This window comes from Athene cunicularia (genome assembly GCF_003259725.1).
Source record: "Athene cunicularia isolate RWA chromosome 12 unlocalized genomic scaffold, athCun1 chr12_part1, whole genome shotgun sequence".
Lineage (NCBI taxonomy): Eukaryota > Metazoa > Chordata > Aves > Strigiformes > Strigidae > Athene > Athene cunicularia.
Window position 1 is genome coordinate 5,271,969 of NW_020799116.1, and position 18,929 is coordinate 5,290,897.

Genomic DNA, 18,929 nt, shown 5'->3' on the forward strand with positions numbered 1-18,929 from the left:
GGGAGCTCAGATAAAGTTGGGTAGGAGTTTCAAGTCGGGAATGGCAGCCAACAAGGTACCAACATAAACTGATTAACATGTAAAGAACGACTGGATCATAGAGCTTCAGCTAACACATATCCCCCAGCAAGCTTTAAAATGTCTTTTTGATGGCTACATGTGTCTCTGGTCACTGGCTATTATTCTCCCATAACTTAAAAGGTCAATAATATCAGCTATGCCAGATTTAGAGTGACAAGAAAGAAATCTGATGCAAGTATGGGATCACTGATGCAATGCTATTCAAACTGCGAAGACAATGAAATACTCCCAGAAAAAAGACATTTTAAATTGGTTACAAATGATTAAGCATAGATTAAACAGTTTTTCAGCTTCTTATTTTACATTTGTTTCCTGAACTCCACTGTCACAAGCAATTAGCTGCACTATACCTTCAGCTGCAAAGATGACATCCCAAGTATTTCTCAATTTGTTTTTTAAAACCACAACATGAGTCTGAATACTATACCACTGGCCAAATGCACTAACGATCAAAAAAAAAAAAAAAACCAACAAAACAACACCAAGCTACAGTTCCTTTTAACTGTTTCCTCTCTCTTTTCCAGAAAAAGAAACGTTTTGCATAGCTTCCATTCTTAACTGCTTCCGAAGCCAACACCACAAAAATGATTCAGAATCACATCAGTTTTATTGACAAGTGAATAAATAGCAAATGAGCTTCTTTTAAATAGCTCCAAGCCACAGTTGCCGCCTAGAAACATAACAAAATTGTAATTTCACAAAGAAAGAGCCTTACCTTCAATTTTGGCATACTCTGATAGTCGAGTATAATTGACTAGAGCTGCCTGCTCCAAGCATTTACGGATGACTGTTTTTACCTCCTCTTGAGGGACCGGAGTAACTATGTCTTTCATCAGAACCTTGACACAAGAAAATCTGATTTGTTGTGGCATCGGGCACACACAACTGCTTTTCTCCAAGCCCAGTACATACATCCATTCCTACACCAGCGCTGCGTGGTATGTGTACCATATGCAGGGGTATGTGTACAATATGCAGGATCTGCTACAAGGTCACCTTGGCCAGCTTGAGACATGGGACCTACCCCTGCTGTACTATTCCCCTTCTGCATCTATACCCTGTGGCGTGCCCTGAAAGTTGTGCTTCTGATTTTTTAGGGCATGTCATTAAGATCTATCACAACTTCCCCAGTGCCAGACAATGTTACGCCCTTCTCAGGCTCTGCTGATTGACTTGGGTTTAGGTCTGGTCTTGGCCATACTGCGTGTTAACAGAGGTGAGAAGGATGTGGGAGCAGCAGGAAGGCAGAAATAGGGATGGGAAGGATGATGGTGAGCAGGTTTCCTATGCCTGAGGGGAATGAGCCTGCCTTGAGATGGGAATTGCACCGGACAGCAGCCAGGCATCGCTTACAAGGGTCTGCCATGTAGATGCTTGCCAGCAAGATCCTCCACCACCAACACAGCCGCAGGCTGCGCTGCCTTTAGTGGCCAGGCACACACTGGCCTCCGAGACAAAGCAGGAGAGGTAACAGCCCCACCTAACAACACCCATTTCAATATGAACGATGATTAATTACATGTCCTATGCAAAACCAACAGTTCCTCAAGCTCTTCTGGATAGACAGATACATGAATACAGGTAATTTTAACTACTCCCTGTTATTCTTATGCTTACCCTTTCCAGCAGCGATAGAGTAGCTTTTAGTGCACCTTCTGGACGGCCAAATGGAAAGCAGTACCTAGAAAAACCACATCACGTTAACATCAGACCAGGTGCATGTGAACAAGCCCTTCCAGGGTGAGATGCTTTCCTAAATATGCCCAAGCCACGATCCAGTCCCTTTGACTGGAATGAGCAGTCTTTCTACAAGGTAATTTTCTGAAGGGGTTTGATGGTGTGGATACTAAGGCAGTAAAACAGAATACAGGGTAGTAATAAGCTGATCGTTTTAGCAGCTTATTAAATCTGGGTGTCACCTGGAGAGTTTTTAGATCTCACAGGAGAGAGTTACATATCATCTTCTTGTTAAGAATGGAACAACAGAAAAAGCCCCTTTGAAAAGGACATTTACTTCCAGCCAGAGACCTGGTGATGCATCAGGCTGTAGGTAACCGGCCAAACTAGCCACTGTCCCTGGCAAGTGGCAGCTCCAAAGGGCTCCCACAGGGACTCTGCGTGCAAATGCACATCACTCATCTGCGTGCAAATGTGCCCAACCTGCCCAGGGCCCCGCTGGTGCACAGGGGGCAATTCATCCCTTTTTGTGGGGGCAGTATCCATCCTTCCTCTATCGACGACATTCCTGCAGAGAGCCCTGCCTGTCTGTACACTACAGAGAAGGGAAAATAAATGGGTAATAACTGAGCAGAGGGGAAAAGAGAAATAAGAGGATAAGGGATTTTTTTGTTGTTATTACACTTTAGAAAAAATCCACAGCGTTACCATGCCGCCTATGGGAGCGAGACGGTTTGAAATATCCTTTAAAGGTTATACATCTAAAATCACTCTCCAGCTACAAAGACGCTACAGTGGAAGCTTCACTGCCCTGTGTAGGTCTGTGCCACTTATGCAAAATTCTCGTATGTGTTCAAAACCTGTCTTCTTCCCTCTTATAGGAGGGAGCTGGGAGGAAATCAGTCCTCTCACATTCCGTCTGGGCTCTCTGCCTTTACCTAAAATGCGTGATCTGATTCTCCAGAAGCAAGCGAAGCCGCTCCTTGATCTCTTCGAAACGCTCTTTCTCGTCTACAGTCACAGTTCCTATCCCGTCAGGCCTGGAGGAGAAATATCACGAATGACTCAGACTCCACCTCACCACCTTGGTAGCTCATCCCCACAGCACGCAGCGCGCTGCCCGTTGGGAAAGGGATGTCACCAACTCTGAGACCCGGGACAGAGGATGGGCCACACTGAGACATGGGTGGTTGCAGCAGCACCACTGACGAGGTATCAAACAATAAAGAAATATCGTCTCTCAGAGTGATAATTTAGATGTGGACACCCCCCCCTTATTTTTCAGTTCAGAAAAAAGCAGGACCCCCCCTAAACATGGGTATATGACAGGGAGTATGATGCCAACTCTCACTTCAGGATTGGGCCCATTTCTGGCAAAATAGGGACTGAATTTCTGCAGAAAAAATCAGCTGCTAATTTAACACAATCCACAATATAAAAGAATATTGACAGCAGGTGTATATACAAACAGAATATAAAATTCTGCACTCCTTCACAACTGCTGAACCACCCCGTTACAATGATTTCCTGAAGTGAACCATCTTCAATACATGCTGCTGACTAGAGAGCAACATGCATTTTGCATTTGAAAATGCAATGCCTTTTCGGTCATTTAATTTTAATTTCTAAAAATTAACACATTGATACATTTTACCAAAGATTTTCTCAGCCTGTTTACAACACTCTTGTATTTCAGGAGTGCACAGGAGCGCATTGCGAGACACCCAGGTCCTGCTGCCTTGGGGTTATTTCTCATCTTTCACAGAGCACAGTGTGCAGGCGAACCCTGTCGAAGCTCTCCCGGGGCTGGATGATGCGGTGGTCCCTGTGCTCTTCCACCCCGTACCTCTGCGGATGCCAACCCATCCGAGAGCCGAAAGCAGCAATCCCCTCCTTCTCCCCCACACCCACACGGCAAAATCCGCCGCGCAGCAGAATCCCGGGCGAGAGGAGAGAGCGAGTCTAATCCATCCACCAAAGGAATCGGCCAGGCTGACAATCAACGGCACCGCTTCCCATTGCCGGCGAGCAAAGTCTACGGATTTCTGTACTCCTGGGCAACTCTGCTGGCACAGGCGCTCTTTAGGTAATGTAAGACGTCTTAAAATTGAACAAATGTTCTTACTTAAAGGCCTCCTCCAGTGTTCAGCTTAAGCTGCATAAATCCGCAGTACTAGACTGGTTTGGCTATACAAAAGACTTGGCAAGGGATTACAAAGCTTCTAATGAACCTCCTGTCAGGGGTTAATTGGTTGGCTTTATTTTCCTCTTAAAGAATCAAAGGCCCTAAAATTAAAAAAAAAAAAAAAAAAAAAAGCTATAAAAAATTAAAAGCTATAAAATCTGTACAATCACTTCTCCTTGACCCTGCATTTAGTAAGCTCTTAATATCATAAATATGAACTCCGATATTCCGACACAGGTGAATAAACCATTAAAACATTTCAGAACAGGAACTTGCCAACCGTACATGATATTTACTGCAGAATTTTAAAGCTAAATATACATTAAATAAAACTTGCAACTTGGACACAGAAAAAGACTTGGATACCAGGGGATGTATTTAAATTTAAACAGCATTTAATCAGAAATCTTTGCTTGATTATTTGCCAAATTTAGTTGTGTATTAGGAAAAAAAATTTTTTAAAAAGATTTAGGCTGAAACTTGGATAAAATGTCTCAGCTGGGGAACACATTTCATAAACAATTTTGGAAGTATGGATCTGGTCTCATTAGTACCTAATTAGGACTAGTTATTTTGAAGAAATGAGCAAGCCACAAAAAAAACAAATTAGATACCGAGCAAAAATTAATGTCTGAACATGCTTAATATATTTTTATTCCAAAGTTCCATAAAATATTTAGTATTCAGGGAGAAAAATGTACATGCCTTTTGTGATGCTGTGCACCTCCCAGCGCCTGGTTTGCTCCCAAGCAGAAGAGCAGATCATTCAAGGCAGACCGCAATAACTGCTGCACATTAAGGGGCAGGGTTGAAGCCCTCATTTGACTTTTGGCATTCGGTTCTCTCCCTGTACCCACACCAGCTCACGGGGTGTCACTAGGTTAATTGTATCAGCACTAAAAAACGAGGTAGGAAAAGCCGCCTGCCCCCGCAGTGATTTGCTGGTGGACTGGAAATGGTCTGAAAGTTATGTTACCCTTTGCTGGGTCAATAACCTCAACCGGTGAGATTTAATGGCAGGATCTGACAGCTCAGGTTGGGTCACAGCCCCTTCATACAAACTGCAATCTCTCACTGTATTCAGTTTTGCCAGAACCGGTTACTTAGTGCTCGCCACATAACGACTCATGGTCGACACCTGAAACGGGCTGACGTGACACCATCAGTCGTGTCCCGGCTGGGCAGTGGCAGCTCTGGAAGCATCGCTCTGAAAACACTGACCCACACAAAGATGAAAGGTGGGCTCTGGAGAGGGAACCTCTGGCCAACATTGCTCTCGCTCGAGTCACAACACCCCAGGGGATGACAACCCAACCACTGAGGTGCATGTAGACCATGTAGGCTTAACCCCCTGGTCTTCGCATTTCTCGGGGTCTTTGTGAGCCAGGAGGACATCAAAACCCAGGACTCTGGCCACCACTTCCTCTATGCAGGGCCTGCTGCCTTCATGTATCATGCTACCGCAAACTTGAGACAATCTACAGGTCAGCTGTAGCCATTTTTGGAGCGGCGTGGATGTCTGGAAGGGCCTGCCAACCGGGAGCCATCACCACGGCAAGGACTCCCTTTCTCACTCAGCTGTGGACTATATTGCATCTGACATGATGAGCATCTCTGGAATCTACCTTTCAAATTTTCGGCAAACCATTTTCTCACTGTCCTTCACAAAGTTGACATTTTCGGCAGCATGATAGGAAAGATGTCATGTCGGCTGCTTTTCAAGTTGTTGTCACAGTGGTTAGCACCAGTTCTGTCATCTTTGCTTTCCTCACAATCCCCCATCTTGAGCCATGTCACAAATAATAATACTTCCACTGTTTTTGTCAAATTTCAAATAGTATCACCCAGCTGCACATCTTCGGATTCACTAGTTATGTTAATCTTTGTTGCTCATCTTCCCAGAAGCTGAAGCATTAGGAACTCATTAATTAGTGACAAATGCAGGATATACATAGAACTGGAAAAACACTACCCAAAGCCTTGCACTTAATTTATTAGCTCGATAATTTTGAAACCTAATTAAATATTCAAGTCAAATATACTTTGAAAATGTAATCTTTTTGAGGGAACATATTTATTTTCCCTCTTGCAGGAACACAAAGGGTATATAGCTTAGCATCGCTATAATTTAAGATTCACTTCTGTGCTCTAGACAATTTCAGTACATGGCTGATGGGGCTGAAAAAAAATCCCCAGGAGAAGATCAAGTCACCAGCTCATTCTGATGCTTATTGGCAATTCTGTTTTCAGAAAGGTGTCCAGCTCAACTTTGATATTTGCTATTTGATCTCATGGACAGAAGCACTGACTCCTCCAGTGAGCAGCATTTCTGCAGCAAGGCTAGCTAAAACGCAGCTGGGGGAAAGGGATGTTCTCATACCCAACCGTTATTACTCTGAGCTAGTGATGGGGAATGAGAGGAGAGCAAAAGGATGAAAAAAAGTTCTGCATGTACATGGTCTATACAGATGCACAAGGGACAAAATGGACTTGGGTCTATGGATTTGGGTCAACAACCAACATCAACGTCTCCATCTGTGCGGAGACACAATTTCGTTCAAGTCTCTATAGCTCCTGCTCACGGACACTTGAGGTGTATGGCAGAAGTTGTGGGCAGACAGGGAAGCAGAAGGGCAAAAAAGGCAAGAAAAATAAATAAGGAGATTTTTAATTATAAGTAAACAAGTTTCAGATCACTCCTTCTGCTGCAGATTCACTATGTTGGCTCTAAACGAGTAAATTCCCACTGTAAATATTTCATATGAAAAGTTTTAAATGCCACTTTCCTAATCCCCCCTTGTTTTGAAGTTTTAAGCCACAAAAACAACAACATCAACAAAGCAGGTGGTGAAATTAAAAAAAAGGGTAGCAATTTAAACAGCAAAAATGATAGTCCTTGTTGAGCTTAGATGGTTTGTGCAAATTCTGGGCTTAATTATAAATTGTAATTAGGACCTGTGATCCTAAGGCCACTGCTTTATTCTGCAAGCCCCGCCTCCCCCCATGCCCTTTTCTAATTATACCCTGTGCCCCCAGGGCTACTTATGCTGCTAAAACAAATATATCAAAATGATTTTTTAACAAAGACTAATATATGAAGCAATAGCATGCATTTGTATGCAATTATAAATATACAGTATAGCTCCAGTGGGTTAATCTCTTTGACATAAGCCTGTATGAAATACCATGGCGGCTTACAAATGAAAAGACATATCATCTTTTACACCTTTTATGTTTAACTTGTCTACACTTTTTTTTTTTACTGGGGAAAATATTGCTTACACGTAGCAAACAGATCTTTGCACGCACTGTGAGCCCTGGCATTCAGAGCCAAGGAAAAAAAAACAATGTCAAAAACTGATGCAAATAATTTGATTTTTTAAGTAACAACTCAAATATAAAACACGTGCTGCCTTCAGCTCCCTTGCTGGTTGCCAGGTGCAGCACATATGAGCTATACAGTAAACATCGATGATTAGTGCCTTGGACGGCATGTGTCAGGATAGGCTTTCAAAGGATCCCTTGCAGGAAGACTTGCCTGCACAAAGTCCCACCGGTTGCACAGGCACTGGGCTCTGGGGATGTGGGCAGGATCACAGCTGCCTGCCTGCTGCCTCCTACATCTCCCCCAGCAAATCTGACCTGAAAGAGCCCACCTGTTTAGACCCCTTGAAAAAAAAAAAAAAAAAAGCTTATTCAGCAAACATCGATTTTTCCCCGACTCCCCTTTCTTCTGGGAATTCACACCGTGCGCGAAAATGCCGGTTGAAAGCCCTTTGTTCAGCCCAGCCCTCCGCCCGCTCTCCTGGGCGCTGCCCGAGATGCTGCAGAGCATGGGAGCCATTTCATCCTCCCAACTCCTGCCTTCATTTCGCTTGGGCTCTCCTCCATGCCGCAGCGCCGAGCCAAGTCACGGCTCATCGCTTCTCATGTGCGATCTGCACCCCTGACGCACCGCGGCTGAACCGGATGGTTTCTGAGCACTGCCATCCTACACCCATTGTGATGAATCACGTCAGTCGGCCGCGCAGAGCTGGGTATCTGCTGGTGGCTGGCAACCCACCGCCCTTCAGCACAGATGCCGGATCCTATCCGACAGACAGCCCTAATGCACGCCGTGTCACCGCGGACTCATCCCGGGGCTGGTCGGGACATGGAGCCGGCACCTAACGAAAGGTTCCAGCGTTGTGCCCTGCCAGGCTGTAACCTGCCTTACTGCAGCCAGGGCAAGTGATCCGAATGACACGTGGAAACTAAATACAAAGTACTGTGGGAAGCATGTGAAGACACTGTGATAAAGTGTTCATATATTTACTCCTTCTAAGGGACCAAAAATGTCCTGGTTTGGGTTTTTTTCACTAGCTGCATGGAAATCTTGCCTATATGTGAAACAGCCAGATGTGTATTATGATACAATGAGAAAAAATTACAAATATGTTACGCAGGCTTTTCAACTCCTCAAGGTTTACGACAATAACATCGTATCTGCTCGCTTACGGCTGTAAAAAACTAATGAAAGCTAATGCTAATGTCAATGAAAGAGTTACTTCTTGAAAACAAGTTTGATGCTGTAAAACACAACTTATAGATGAAAGGGCAAGTCACTAATATACCAAATTAATTGAGAGACTTGTAACTGCTTGGACCTTGGGCAAATAGTCATATAACAACTCGCAGAGAATTACGCTGTTCAGTTGTTATCAGACTGGAGGGGATTCAGTCTGGCATCCTGATTTTGCTCGATGTCTGCTAATATGTAGCATGCGCACTGTCAATATTTTTAAAAGTTTGGGACGAGTGAGCATAGAGAGACTTTTTTTTTGTTATAAATTTTAAAAATGAAGTTAGATTATGTCTAAATCCAGAAAAGGCACATGCAAAACCAAGGTCACTGCTGAAAGCCACTCCTTCGAAAGGGGCAGGAACTCCTGCTCAAGGTTTAGGTGCTAACTTTGGGCCTGGGGAAGTTGACCTCAACTTTGTGCTCCACAACACCTCTCCTATGCACAGACAGAAGCAGTGAGGCTCCTCTAACACATCACTTCTCTGCGTGTCGAACGACGCCAGCAGTACTGTCATAGCCCTCCAACATGAGGACAGCCACAAACATGGAAACAGAAGGCAGCGAAAGACCTGGGACATCATGTAAAACCTTTCATAATTTTACCCCAAATCATGATATCCTCTTAAAAACATTCCTGCTTCTGGCCTTCACTATTCTTTGGAGGACTGTTGATAAAGGAAAGCAACAGCCTCGATACAACGGTGGTGATACCAAATGCAAACAGACACCAATAAACACACAGCATGTGTTGTTGGATGCCTGAATAACACTATGCATTTCTTACCTGTCACATAGGTAAATACAACAGAAATCACAGCAGTTTTCATAATGGCAGGACTTTACAAAAGGCATCCAGTGATACACGGCAGACAAATCCCTGTTATCAACTCACTAGTGACCACAAAAGTGAAAAAGCCTCAAGTTCCTCAGTCTTAGTGAAGAGCCAGTCCCTGGGTAGCAGAAAACCAGGAGAATATTCAGCAATCTTTGGCTGGTTCCTGCCTTCCTGACAGCCTGCATGTTACATATTCAGGTATCTGCAGAAGGTGAAACTTAGGACAAGGAATTTACATTTCACTCCATTTTTATTTGGAAAAGGATGAACTTAACAGAAAAATCAAGGGGGCACTCATGCAAACAGTTACAACCTTGGTTTGGAGAGATGATGTCAGCCTGTCAGGGGTCTGAGTAAGCTACACGAGCCCAAAGGAAGTGGGGAGACCAAACCCTGACGTACAAAGCAAGAGGGCTCCAAAACATCCCCAAAATCCCATTTTGACCATTTCACCTGCTGCAGCCGCAGGGTCAGCTCCAAGCTGGAGGTGCGTTTCCACCAGCAGCTGTCCTGCTCCTATCCCGGCTGCGGTGCGGCAGCCGTGCCGCCGAGGCGGGGGCCGGACAGGCGAGGAGGCATCGTCCTCGTGATGACGCCTGTCATCCTGTCAGCCTTGACCTTCAGGCTGTCCTCAGCATCCGCACCGCAGCCTGCCTGCACTTCCCCGCTGACTGCGAGCGACTGTTGCCTCGCTGCCTGACCTTACGCAAACACGATACAAACAGACAGCCCACCTCAGCTCCATCACTGTCTGCTGCTAATACAGGAGACTGATAGCCACGTGAAATTATCTCCCCGCTCGACCTTCATTACTGGGTGGCATATTCTGACTGACAGCCAACCTCATTTTGGGGAAAGGTAAACCACCCGTTTGGGAGTTTTAATGTCTAAAAGTGAAGGAACATCCTTCCGTAAGGTAAATCAACACTTTCTCAGTTTCAACAGAAGAAGCAGCCTTTGTTAAACAGAAAAATGTCTCGTAATTTGAATCCTTCCCAGACCACTGTGCACACCGATAACAACGCAATGCACGGCTGCTCCGAGATGCTCTGTCGGACGCTGTGCCGGGTCCCGGGGCAGATGTGCTCCCGCCTCGACAAATTTTACCTGGAAAGTTTTCAGCGTCACCATGAGCTGTAGGTTTCCTGGGGAGAGCATGGCCAGCCCTAAGGGCAATGAGCAACTAACTTACGGATGCAGCAGGTGGGAGGAAGGGATGTAGGTAAAGTGAACCTGGCTTTACACACACCGCGACTGCCAGTAAGGACTGCGCGGGCAAATATTGGCTTTCCGTCACTCTCTGGCAGCCAGCTCACAAATGCATGATGCATGTGGCCTAAACAGCTTTTTGAAAAGGAATCATGACTCTTCTGCTCAGATATTCAGATTTCTGATAGTAGCCACGAGTTGCGCTTTGTCTCAGAACCCCCTGCGGTCCCTTTCTGTGACCTCCCGAGAGCAGAAGGCACAAACCGCACCCCACAGTCTCTGCACCAAACTCCCGGGTGATTATGCAGAGCCTGCCCTCGGTGAGAACGCGCAATGCCGCAGCCTTGCAGCTCCAGCACAGCCTCCTGGAATCCCCAGGCAACAGAGAGACGGCAGCTACTGAGGAATATGAACCTTCAGCCTTCTGATGTGAAGTCAACCATCAGCCAAAGACAGCTAAGTCACAGCAAAACACCTCATTCCTTTCTTGGAATATTTAAAGTGAATTATTAAAATAGCCCGTTTGTGGCCAGGTTGCCCCTTTGGCAGTGCCCAGCAGTTTCCCAGCACGGTGTAGCCACCACACACAGCCCTGGGGTCTACACACCACACAGGTTTTAAATCAAGATATTGTCCTGAGCCAACAACTCTCCAGTCCCATGGGGAGGGAATGGCAGGGTGTCACCTTGGCCGGTACCATCAGATACCTCCTGCCACCAACCCTGATGAAGAGGATGCTCCAGCTCTGGCTATGCTGGACCTGTGAAGAGGTACACAGGGTAGCCATGACCAGCATCCAACCTCCTCTCCATTATGGGCCAAACAGGCTTCGAGCCAGGTCCTGTCCCCAAAACCGCCTCCTGCCAGGATGAGCCCTGCCTATAGAACAGGGGTGACGGGGGCAGTCAGTATCCCCTGCCCAGCCTCATCCCCTACACACCACGTGAGCCAGCTCCTAAACACACACCTAAAAAGCTCAAGGCCCCAACCCTCTATGGGACTTGGGTGCCCAAACACCATCCAACTCCCAGGAGAGCATAAGACCCAAATGCCTCTGCCACAGCTGGTTTGTGGGGATGCAAACTGCCCAGTGTGCTCAGTGACCGAGGAGCCCGGTGCCCCTTACAACACACTCCTGTGCACTGCGCGCTTTTGCTTACCTTTTCGGCTCTGGATTCGGCTGGGATTTGGAATCTTTCTTTTTTTTGGACTCCTTTTTGGAATCCTTTTTTGTCTCCACTTCAGTGGCAGAGGCATGAGACACTTTGCCCCCCTCGCCGTCTGCACTTGGCTGTAACCCACCAAGTAATTCTGCCATGTATCGGCTTTGGGGGGTGATTGAAACGCAGGGGGCAAGGCCAGCAGCAGAAGTGAAAGAAACAAGAAGAAAGCATGAAAAAACTCAAAATAAAACAAAAGGAAACTAAACTGAAAGGAAACAACTGAAATCAAATATCAATTGGCAAAGAAGGAACGAACGAGCAAAAGAAAGTCAGAACTAAAAAAGAAACTAAGGAAGCAAAAACTCGGTTTCCATGACAAGATGTATGAAAGTAACTGCAAAAGCAAGCGGCAGCCTTGCAACGTGAAACCTGGGCAATGTGTGCCATAATTTGGGATGGTATTTACCAGAGGGTTTCTGAAAACATGTAATTATTTTATAACATTCCTTTCTTCAGCAGCATATGCAGGATAGAGAGTGATATCTCAAAGTATATAATACAACTTGACAGGAAAAAAAGCAGAAAAAGAAGCTGCAGTAGATGCTACAGCTGTCAACAAAAAAAAAAATAGAAAAGGCAAAAGCACAGCTCCAGTTCCTCCCATCAAAGGTTTGTCACATTTGAGAGAAAGGAATGGGCTTCTTCTGAAATTGCAATTGCTTTGCAACAGCAGCAAAATAAAATTTTCAGTTATGTCTAGGCAATTTCTGAACTGACGTCACACAGGCTTTAAATGAGACATGGGTGCCCAAGGGCTTAAAGCCCTTCTAAACACTGAAGTTTGATACTGCTGAAAATTTCCGGGCTGCAACTTGTCGGATCCTCCCGCACAGCAATCAAATCATCACCATTTACTTCTATTTCTTCAACCTCTGACAGTCACATATACTTTGACTCTATCTTGTCCAGAGCTGCATCTAGCAGGTGCCTGGGTAAGAAAGTTAAAACCCCTCATTTCTGGATCTTCTATGTGCATTTTTATTGCTTACATTAAACAAGCAACAAAACAAACAAACAAACCGACTATGCCACTAGAAGCGCTGCTGCCAAACATCCACTGTGAAAACAAATTGGGGACTGTTGTGCATTATCCAAGGAAACCTATATTTGACAAAGTCATCCCTTGCTGGCAGGGAGCTGCTAGTCAAGAAGAATTCCTTACCTGTTGCCATGAACATGTGATGCACAAAAGGCAAAGCTGTAGTGAAGTAAGGTGGGGTCAATCATAGCTCCGTTTTCTGCGCGCTCTAGCAAATCTCTGAGGTAGCAGAGATGTCTGTGACAGCCTCTCACTCCATTACGTGCACAATACTCATCTAGCACAAAGACCTGGCCAGGACTAAACCAGCCCTGTTTAGAAATAAAGAGACTTGATTTTAAATATAAGTTATTAAATACAAAGGCTATCAGATTTGGAGGCGTAGTGGTCAACTGTTCTAATAAAATAAATACAAACCTAAGGCTATGTTAAGGAAAAAGGAGAGAGGTCACTCTTAAAACAATACAATCTGTATATCATCACCCGAACGCAGCATGTACACAGTGCAACTGTTAATGAAAAACATATTATGCTACCATTAAAGGGAAATGTCATTTAAAATGCTGAAAAGTTAGGCCAGTTCATGTCAGTGCCTAGCAAAAAAAAGACAAAAAAAAAGACTTACACCTTTAAGAGATGACAAAGGTTTGGTTATTTAAACAGTGTGAAACAGTAATCTCATTTCGGGGATGGGATTGCACATTCGGCCAGGAGCAAGAAGACTGATCTGGGGAGAGCATGGAGGATTACACTGAATAATGACTTCTCTTGCATCTGGCAGGTGGAAGATCCTGCAGACGGAGGAAGGCAGCTCCACAATATCAGAAAGGGACGTTTCCCATTGTCCTTACTGCATACCGCTGGCGACGCGCTCTGCCATCGCCCACCTCCTCGGCATCGAAGCAAAAGGAAGCTCTGCTCATGAGCAGGGTTTCTTTGCACATCCAGAAACCTCAGACTATTTCTGTCTGTCAGTCCTGAGGGCCTGGTGACACATGGCTTGTGGTGCAACGTCCAGGCTCCTGAGCGGGACGTCCTTCCCCGTGAGGGGACGGCTCCGTTGAACGTCCCGGGACAGCCGAAGCGGAGCACGCCTCTGCCTTCCGGAAAGGCGCTAGCGAGAACAAGAATATTCTTGTAGATTGCTTTTCAAAATGCTGCAAAACCATCAATATTTACATGGAAATTTGGGTGCTAAACAATTGCTAAGACGCAGCTCTGGAATGCATCAAGCTGCAAAATCTTTCATCGTTTAATTGAAAAGTTCCTGCAGCGGGCGGGAGAGTAGTTGAGGCAGAGCACTGCCCCTATAGGCAACTTCTTTGCCACCCCATCTGTTACCCCAAATGCTACATCTTAGAAACAACACTGCTGTGAAAGATTAAAATATATTTTCTACCACTCAGATGACACCAAATCTTTTCTAGATGCCAAAATAGCTGCTTTGAAAAGAGTTGAAGAAATATCAATTAAGAGCTCAAAGACATAGAGAAGGATTTGCTCATCCTTATTGGGCCAACTCCAAAACAGATTGAGAAAAGAATTAAAATAATGAGGGGAAAATGATAGATATAGGGAGTAGCTACAGTGCTGGGATCACTAGAAGTGCACATTTCAAAATGAAGACACAGAACAATGCAGATGGGACGGCACTCTGGAAGCCTATTTTTTGGGAGGGGTATATTTGCTTTCACCGCTTTTAATGGTATTTTTGTTTGCTTTTTGGTTGGTGGTATTATGCTTGATTCTGGATTTCTTTATGTTGTCTGTTTGTTACATCCATGGATCGTCTCTTCACCTTGCCTCTCTTCACACAAGCCTTTGGCGATCAGGCATGGTAAAAATATAGAAATGCTGTGACTGTTCTGTGAAAGACGTGTGCATTTGGTTACTGGGGTAGAAATGCAGTTGAAATTGCTATATTCACCCAATACATAGAAAGGACCCCTGTAGGGTGAAATCTTGGCCCTACTGACATCAGTGGGAAGGCCGGCACTAATTTCACTGGAGCCAAGTACCACACCCAGAATTTGGGGTGAAGGAAGCAGGAGGCTGGACCCAGCCATCCAGCACAGCCACACTGCCCCCCGCACTGGGCTCTCAGAAGTGCTGGTCCTCAGGGGGACAGAAGGGATGGGGACAACCACTTAATATCGCTGCCATGGCTCACTGAGGAGAAGCCTGAGCAGAAGCTCAGAGGTTCACTGATGAGCCTCATACCATGATACCTCATGAGAGCATGGGCAAGCAGACTACGGGTGGAGAGATCCCGAGCCCAGGAGGACCAAGTGGTCTCCTTTTGCACAGCAGAGGTATGAAATAAAAATCCTGCTGCTGAATGGGGCTCTAAAGGAGCAGTAAATGCTGCTCCCCACAGCTCCAGAAAAAAACTAAGGTTTGATGAAAGGCGGTATTCAGACAAATCCCCCACATCTTCAGGCAGATCCTGGCTCCTGATTAAGATTTGCCTGGCGCAACCAGCTGACAACCAGCCAGTCTGGCAAAGGCAGCCGATAGTGATGACACACCGGGTGTCTCTCCCCAGCGCAGCTAGGTGTAGCTCAGCGTGGTCTCCCAGATGGTCTTCAATGGCATGAAGAAACCTGGCAGGGACAATGGAGGAAGGCCGCAGAGCACAGGGAGCTCGACTGACCGTGTTCAAGAAGCTGAACTGCTCCGAGAAGGGGACATGTGTCCCACGCACCAGCAGGGAGTGCCACGGGAGCTCTGGAGCTGGGTACAGCAAGGCTCACTCAGGGTTGGGGGAACACTGGCAATTTTTCTAATGGCAAATGAAGCTTTTGTGAAAAACAGAATTTTTGAGGGAAAATTTTCACTTTTCAGTAGCTGGATTTTCCCATTTACCATAGAAAATAGAAGTAAATTTTGGTGGCCTGCCTCCTGGACCTTTTAACCCGACTCCTTCACATCACCTCAGCTAGGCTGGGCACTCTGGAAGACCACCCTTCCTCAGTACGTGCCATGCTGTATTATGTTAATTCCACAAATGCTGACACATCATGGGAAATACAGCTCCAGCAGGGGCCCGGCTGCACGAGCCAGATGCCGGCGGTGGGTTGGGAAGTCTTGGGAAGAGCTGAAGGGCAGTCTCAGAAACAACACACATCCAAGCAGACAGGAATGAAGACTCATGTGTGTATGGGGTCCATACTAAGCTGTAAGAGCTGCGTACTCTTCCCAAAAGTCCAGGAGGAGCTGTGAATGAGACTGTGCTACCAGTCTGTGGACGATGGGAAGGAGCCCTCAGCAAGCTCTGCAGACAACGCTCTTCCCTTTCCCCAGCACGGTGTTCTCTGCCAGCAAACATCACTTCTGCCATAGCTGAGATTAGTCAGCCAGCCTGTTTGTTTTCATAGGGATGCCTGGCTCAGCCAGTGAGTGGGCTCACGATAACGTTGTTTAACCTGGTTCCAAGGAAAGGAGGCGATGCTGAGTTATCCTCCATGTCAGGGTAAGTCACTGTGTCCGGGTAAGTCCTCCCTGGCACCTCCACGTCCACGTTTGAAAACAAGAAGAGGTGTGATGAGGCAAAACTCTGCAGTACCTTGCATGGGAATGTCCTGTGGGGAGAATAGCAATTGCCCAGCGGCACAGAGAGTGGACAGAGCAGGCTTACCACGGGCTCACAGCTCCTCTCAGCAAGCCAGCACAGTGGTATCACCAACGTCCCACGGGCATATCAAGAGCACTGGGAGCTCTTTGCAGTTGAACTCAAATTCTGAGGTCAGTCTGGTTTTTTTATGCCATAATCAGGACAAAACCATATTAAAATAAGTAAAGAAGCAAGTGAAATCCAGGTGAGCACATTATTCTCTTCTTTATAACACTCTGCAATGGGTGATTTGAAAGAAGATGGTTAATTGGTGATGCTCTGCTCTGAAGAGGCACAAGTCTTGGTGCTGAGGGGAGCTCCACCACTCCAGTAGCTTCTAGCAAGGGCCTAAACATCTCAGTAATAAGCAAAAGTGGCTGGTGGGTTTCTTGAAGAAAAACATTGTTAAGCATTTTCAGTGATAGCCTTGCACCACTCCATGAATTTAATTCAACAGCCACAGCTCTCTCACCAGGCCCGAGACTGCACAGAGACAAACCAGCTGCAAGCCAACCTGTCAGACATGCATGGATGGGGGATGGTCTTCCTAGGGTCAGCCATGCGTGGGGAGCAGAAGCTGCATGCCAAATTCACTGCCTGCCGGAGCAAAGACCTCGATGGAACCCGTGAGAAACCTGCTGCAGGTCTGACAATGCTCCCACCAAGCCTACTTGTACCACTTGGGTATCTGCGAGTAAAGTACACGCTGCAGCCTTCCCCCACCCCATCCTTACCTCAGGGGACGTCCACAACCGTTCCTCCTAGCTCTGCCTCTCATCAGGAAGGTGACAACTCACTACTGCTAATGGAATTTACTGGATCTGAGCCTTTCTGAGGAGATCGGCCCTTGCGTGAGGTGCAAGGAGCAGAGCAGGTGAGAGGAGCACTATGGTGGAGGGGGACGTGGAGGGCAGGATTTGAGACTGACAGCCTGGCTTCCAACTGCTCAGTTGTGTTCCCAGGTTGTTGCTTTTAAGAGCAAGTCACTCAAGAGCCCCAGCTCCAGGGACTGCACAGCTGGCAAAAGCTATCAGCATGGGGTGGTCCTTCTGCTGAAGGAGCCCACGATGACACCTCAGTGAGGAGGCTTCTGTGCAGCACTAAGGAGGATGGCAGGTAAGGATCTGTCCCATGCCGCATTCAGGACAGGACATCCATTTCAGGCCCCTCTAGAAAGGCTTCATCCTGTTGTTTTCTCAAAAACTAAGAGCCTCTTCACCCTCCTCATTGAAACTGCTAAAAATTAATTTTTCAAGTTGCATTGTTAAAGGTTATTTGTCATTTAAACCCTCACATTACCTATGAACCGCCAAGCCAAAGGCTACAAGCTGTCCTGGAGCATCTCAGTGCCACTGTCCTATAGACCATGTTACACAGCAGTGGGCAGAGAGCTGCAACCTGTACTCATGAGAATAATCAGGATGGGGATGCGACTACATGAGCATGGACAGACTGCAGCATCACTGCAGTTATCCAACTAGTCCCATCTGTTACCTGCTTGGGATCCCTGCTCATAAAAAGACACAAAGCTGGGCCACAATTATTCCTGGTGGGACTCCATTGACGTGGGAGGTGATACCAGACCGTCATCTTTACCCTGTTCTTTCATTCAGAAGACTCTGGAAGGCAGTGCAGGAGGCTGCAAAACACTGCTCTCTACTTCACATCCCCACACTGGAGTCTGCCTTTGCAGGAAGAAACATTTTAAGCATTGCAAACAGAAATGATAAAGACAGTGCAACTGGAGAAGAACAGCAGTCAGGTCACTGCAGGTAGCCTCTCAAAAGAAAATACCTCTGGGCCAAATTCAAACCTGGTGTAAACAGAAGTCAGTCTTCCAGCAACAGGGGGATTAGCCCCCACTCGCACTAGCTTTGACTTTGCTGCTTGATGTTTATATCACTAGAGACCAAAGAATATACTTGCCAGACAAGAATAGGAATCATTAAGTCTGTGGTCCAAAGTGAGGCGCTGAACCATCTCAAAGAGTGAAGCGTGGTCAAAGTTACAGGGATTGGAAGAGATAAATTCATCCATGCCATGCTTTTGAGCTCTATCTGCATCTGTTCATTTATACATATAGAGAAAGACACCATTTAGAGAGATATAAGACATTTTAGTTGACAAATACAACAGAAAAAAATATACAGTATGAAGCATGAAAGCTAAATATCTCCTCTTCCCTACATTGCCATTAACTTTTCTCTTTGCAGGCTATACAGTACACTTTTCACCTCCCATTGTCAACTTGCATCAGTTATGGACTATCTTATTGCATTTAGGCAAAAGAATTTAGAATTAACATCTTGTCAACTGCTCATTATAGCGCATTTATTCTGTACTTAAAACCAGAACACAAACCCAAGAACTTACTCTGCATCTTACAATACGCTATAAGTTAACAGAATTTTGGCTCACATAAGTAAATTAGCTCCTATTTAGATAGTTGCGGTTAATTATAATAGATTCTGCCATTCTAATGAAGTTACAGCTGTAGCATTTT

General features: G+C 45.9%; 1 protein-coding gene across 17 annotated transcripts in view; it reads right to left on the bottom strand.

The window, feature by feature from the left end:
- CADPS (calcium dependent secretion activator) overlaps positions 1–18,929 on the bottom strand; it is a 177,996-nt gene that overhangs the window by 69,545 nt on the left and 89,522 nt on the right. For 10 of the 17 annotated variants that reach the window (XM_026857209.1, XM_026857204.1, XM_026857202.1 and 7 more), the window contains 5 exons: positions 18,353–18,489; positions 12,937–13,124; positions 2,697–2,798; positions 1,699–1,762; positions 797–920 (listed from right to left, as the gene is read on the bottom strand). In XM_026857209.1, the coding sequence (XP_026713010.1) occupies positions 797–920; positions 1,699–1,762; positions 2,697–2,798; positions 12,937–13,124; positions 18,353–18,489 (615 nt within the window). Of the gene's footprint in view, positions 1–796; positions 921–1,698; positions 1,763–2,696; positions 2,799–11,711; positions 11,877–12,936; positions 13,125–18,352; positions 18,490–18,929 lie in introns of all 17 variants that reach the window. The other 7 variants (XM_026857208.1, XM_026857199.1, XM_026857198.1 and 4 more) reach the window with 1 other exon arrangement.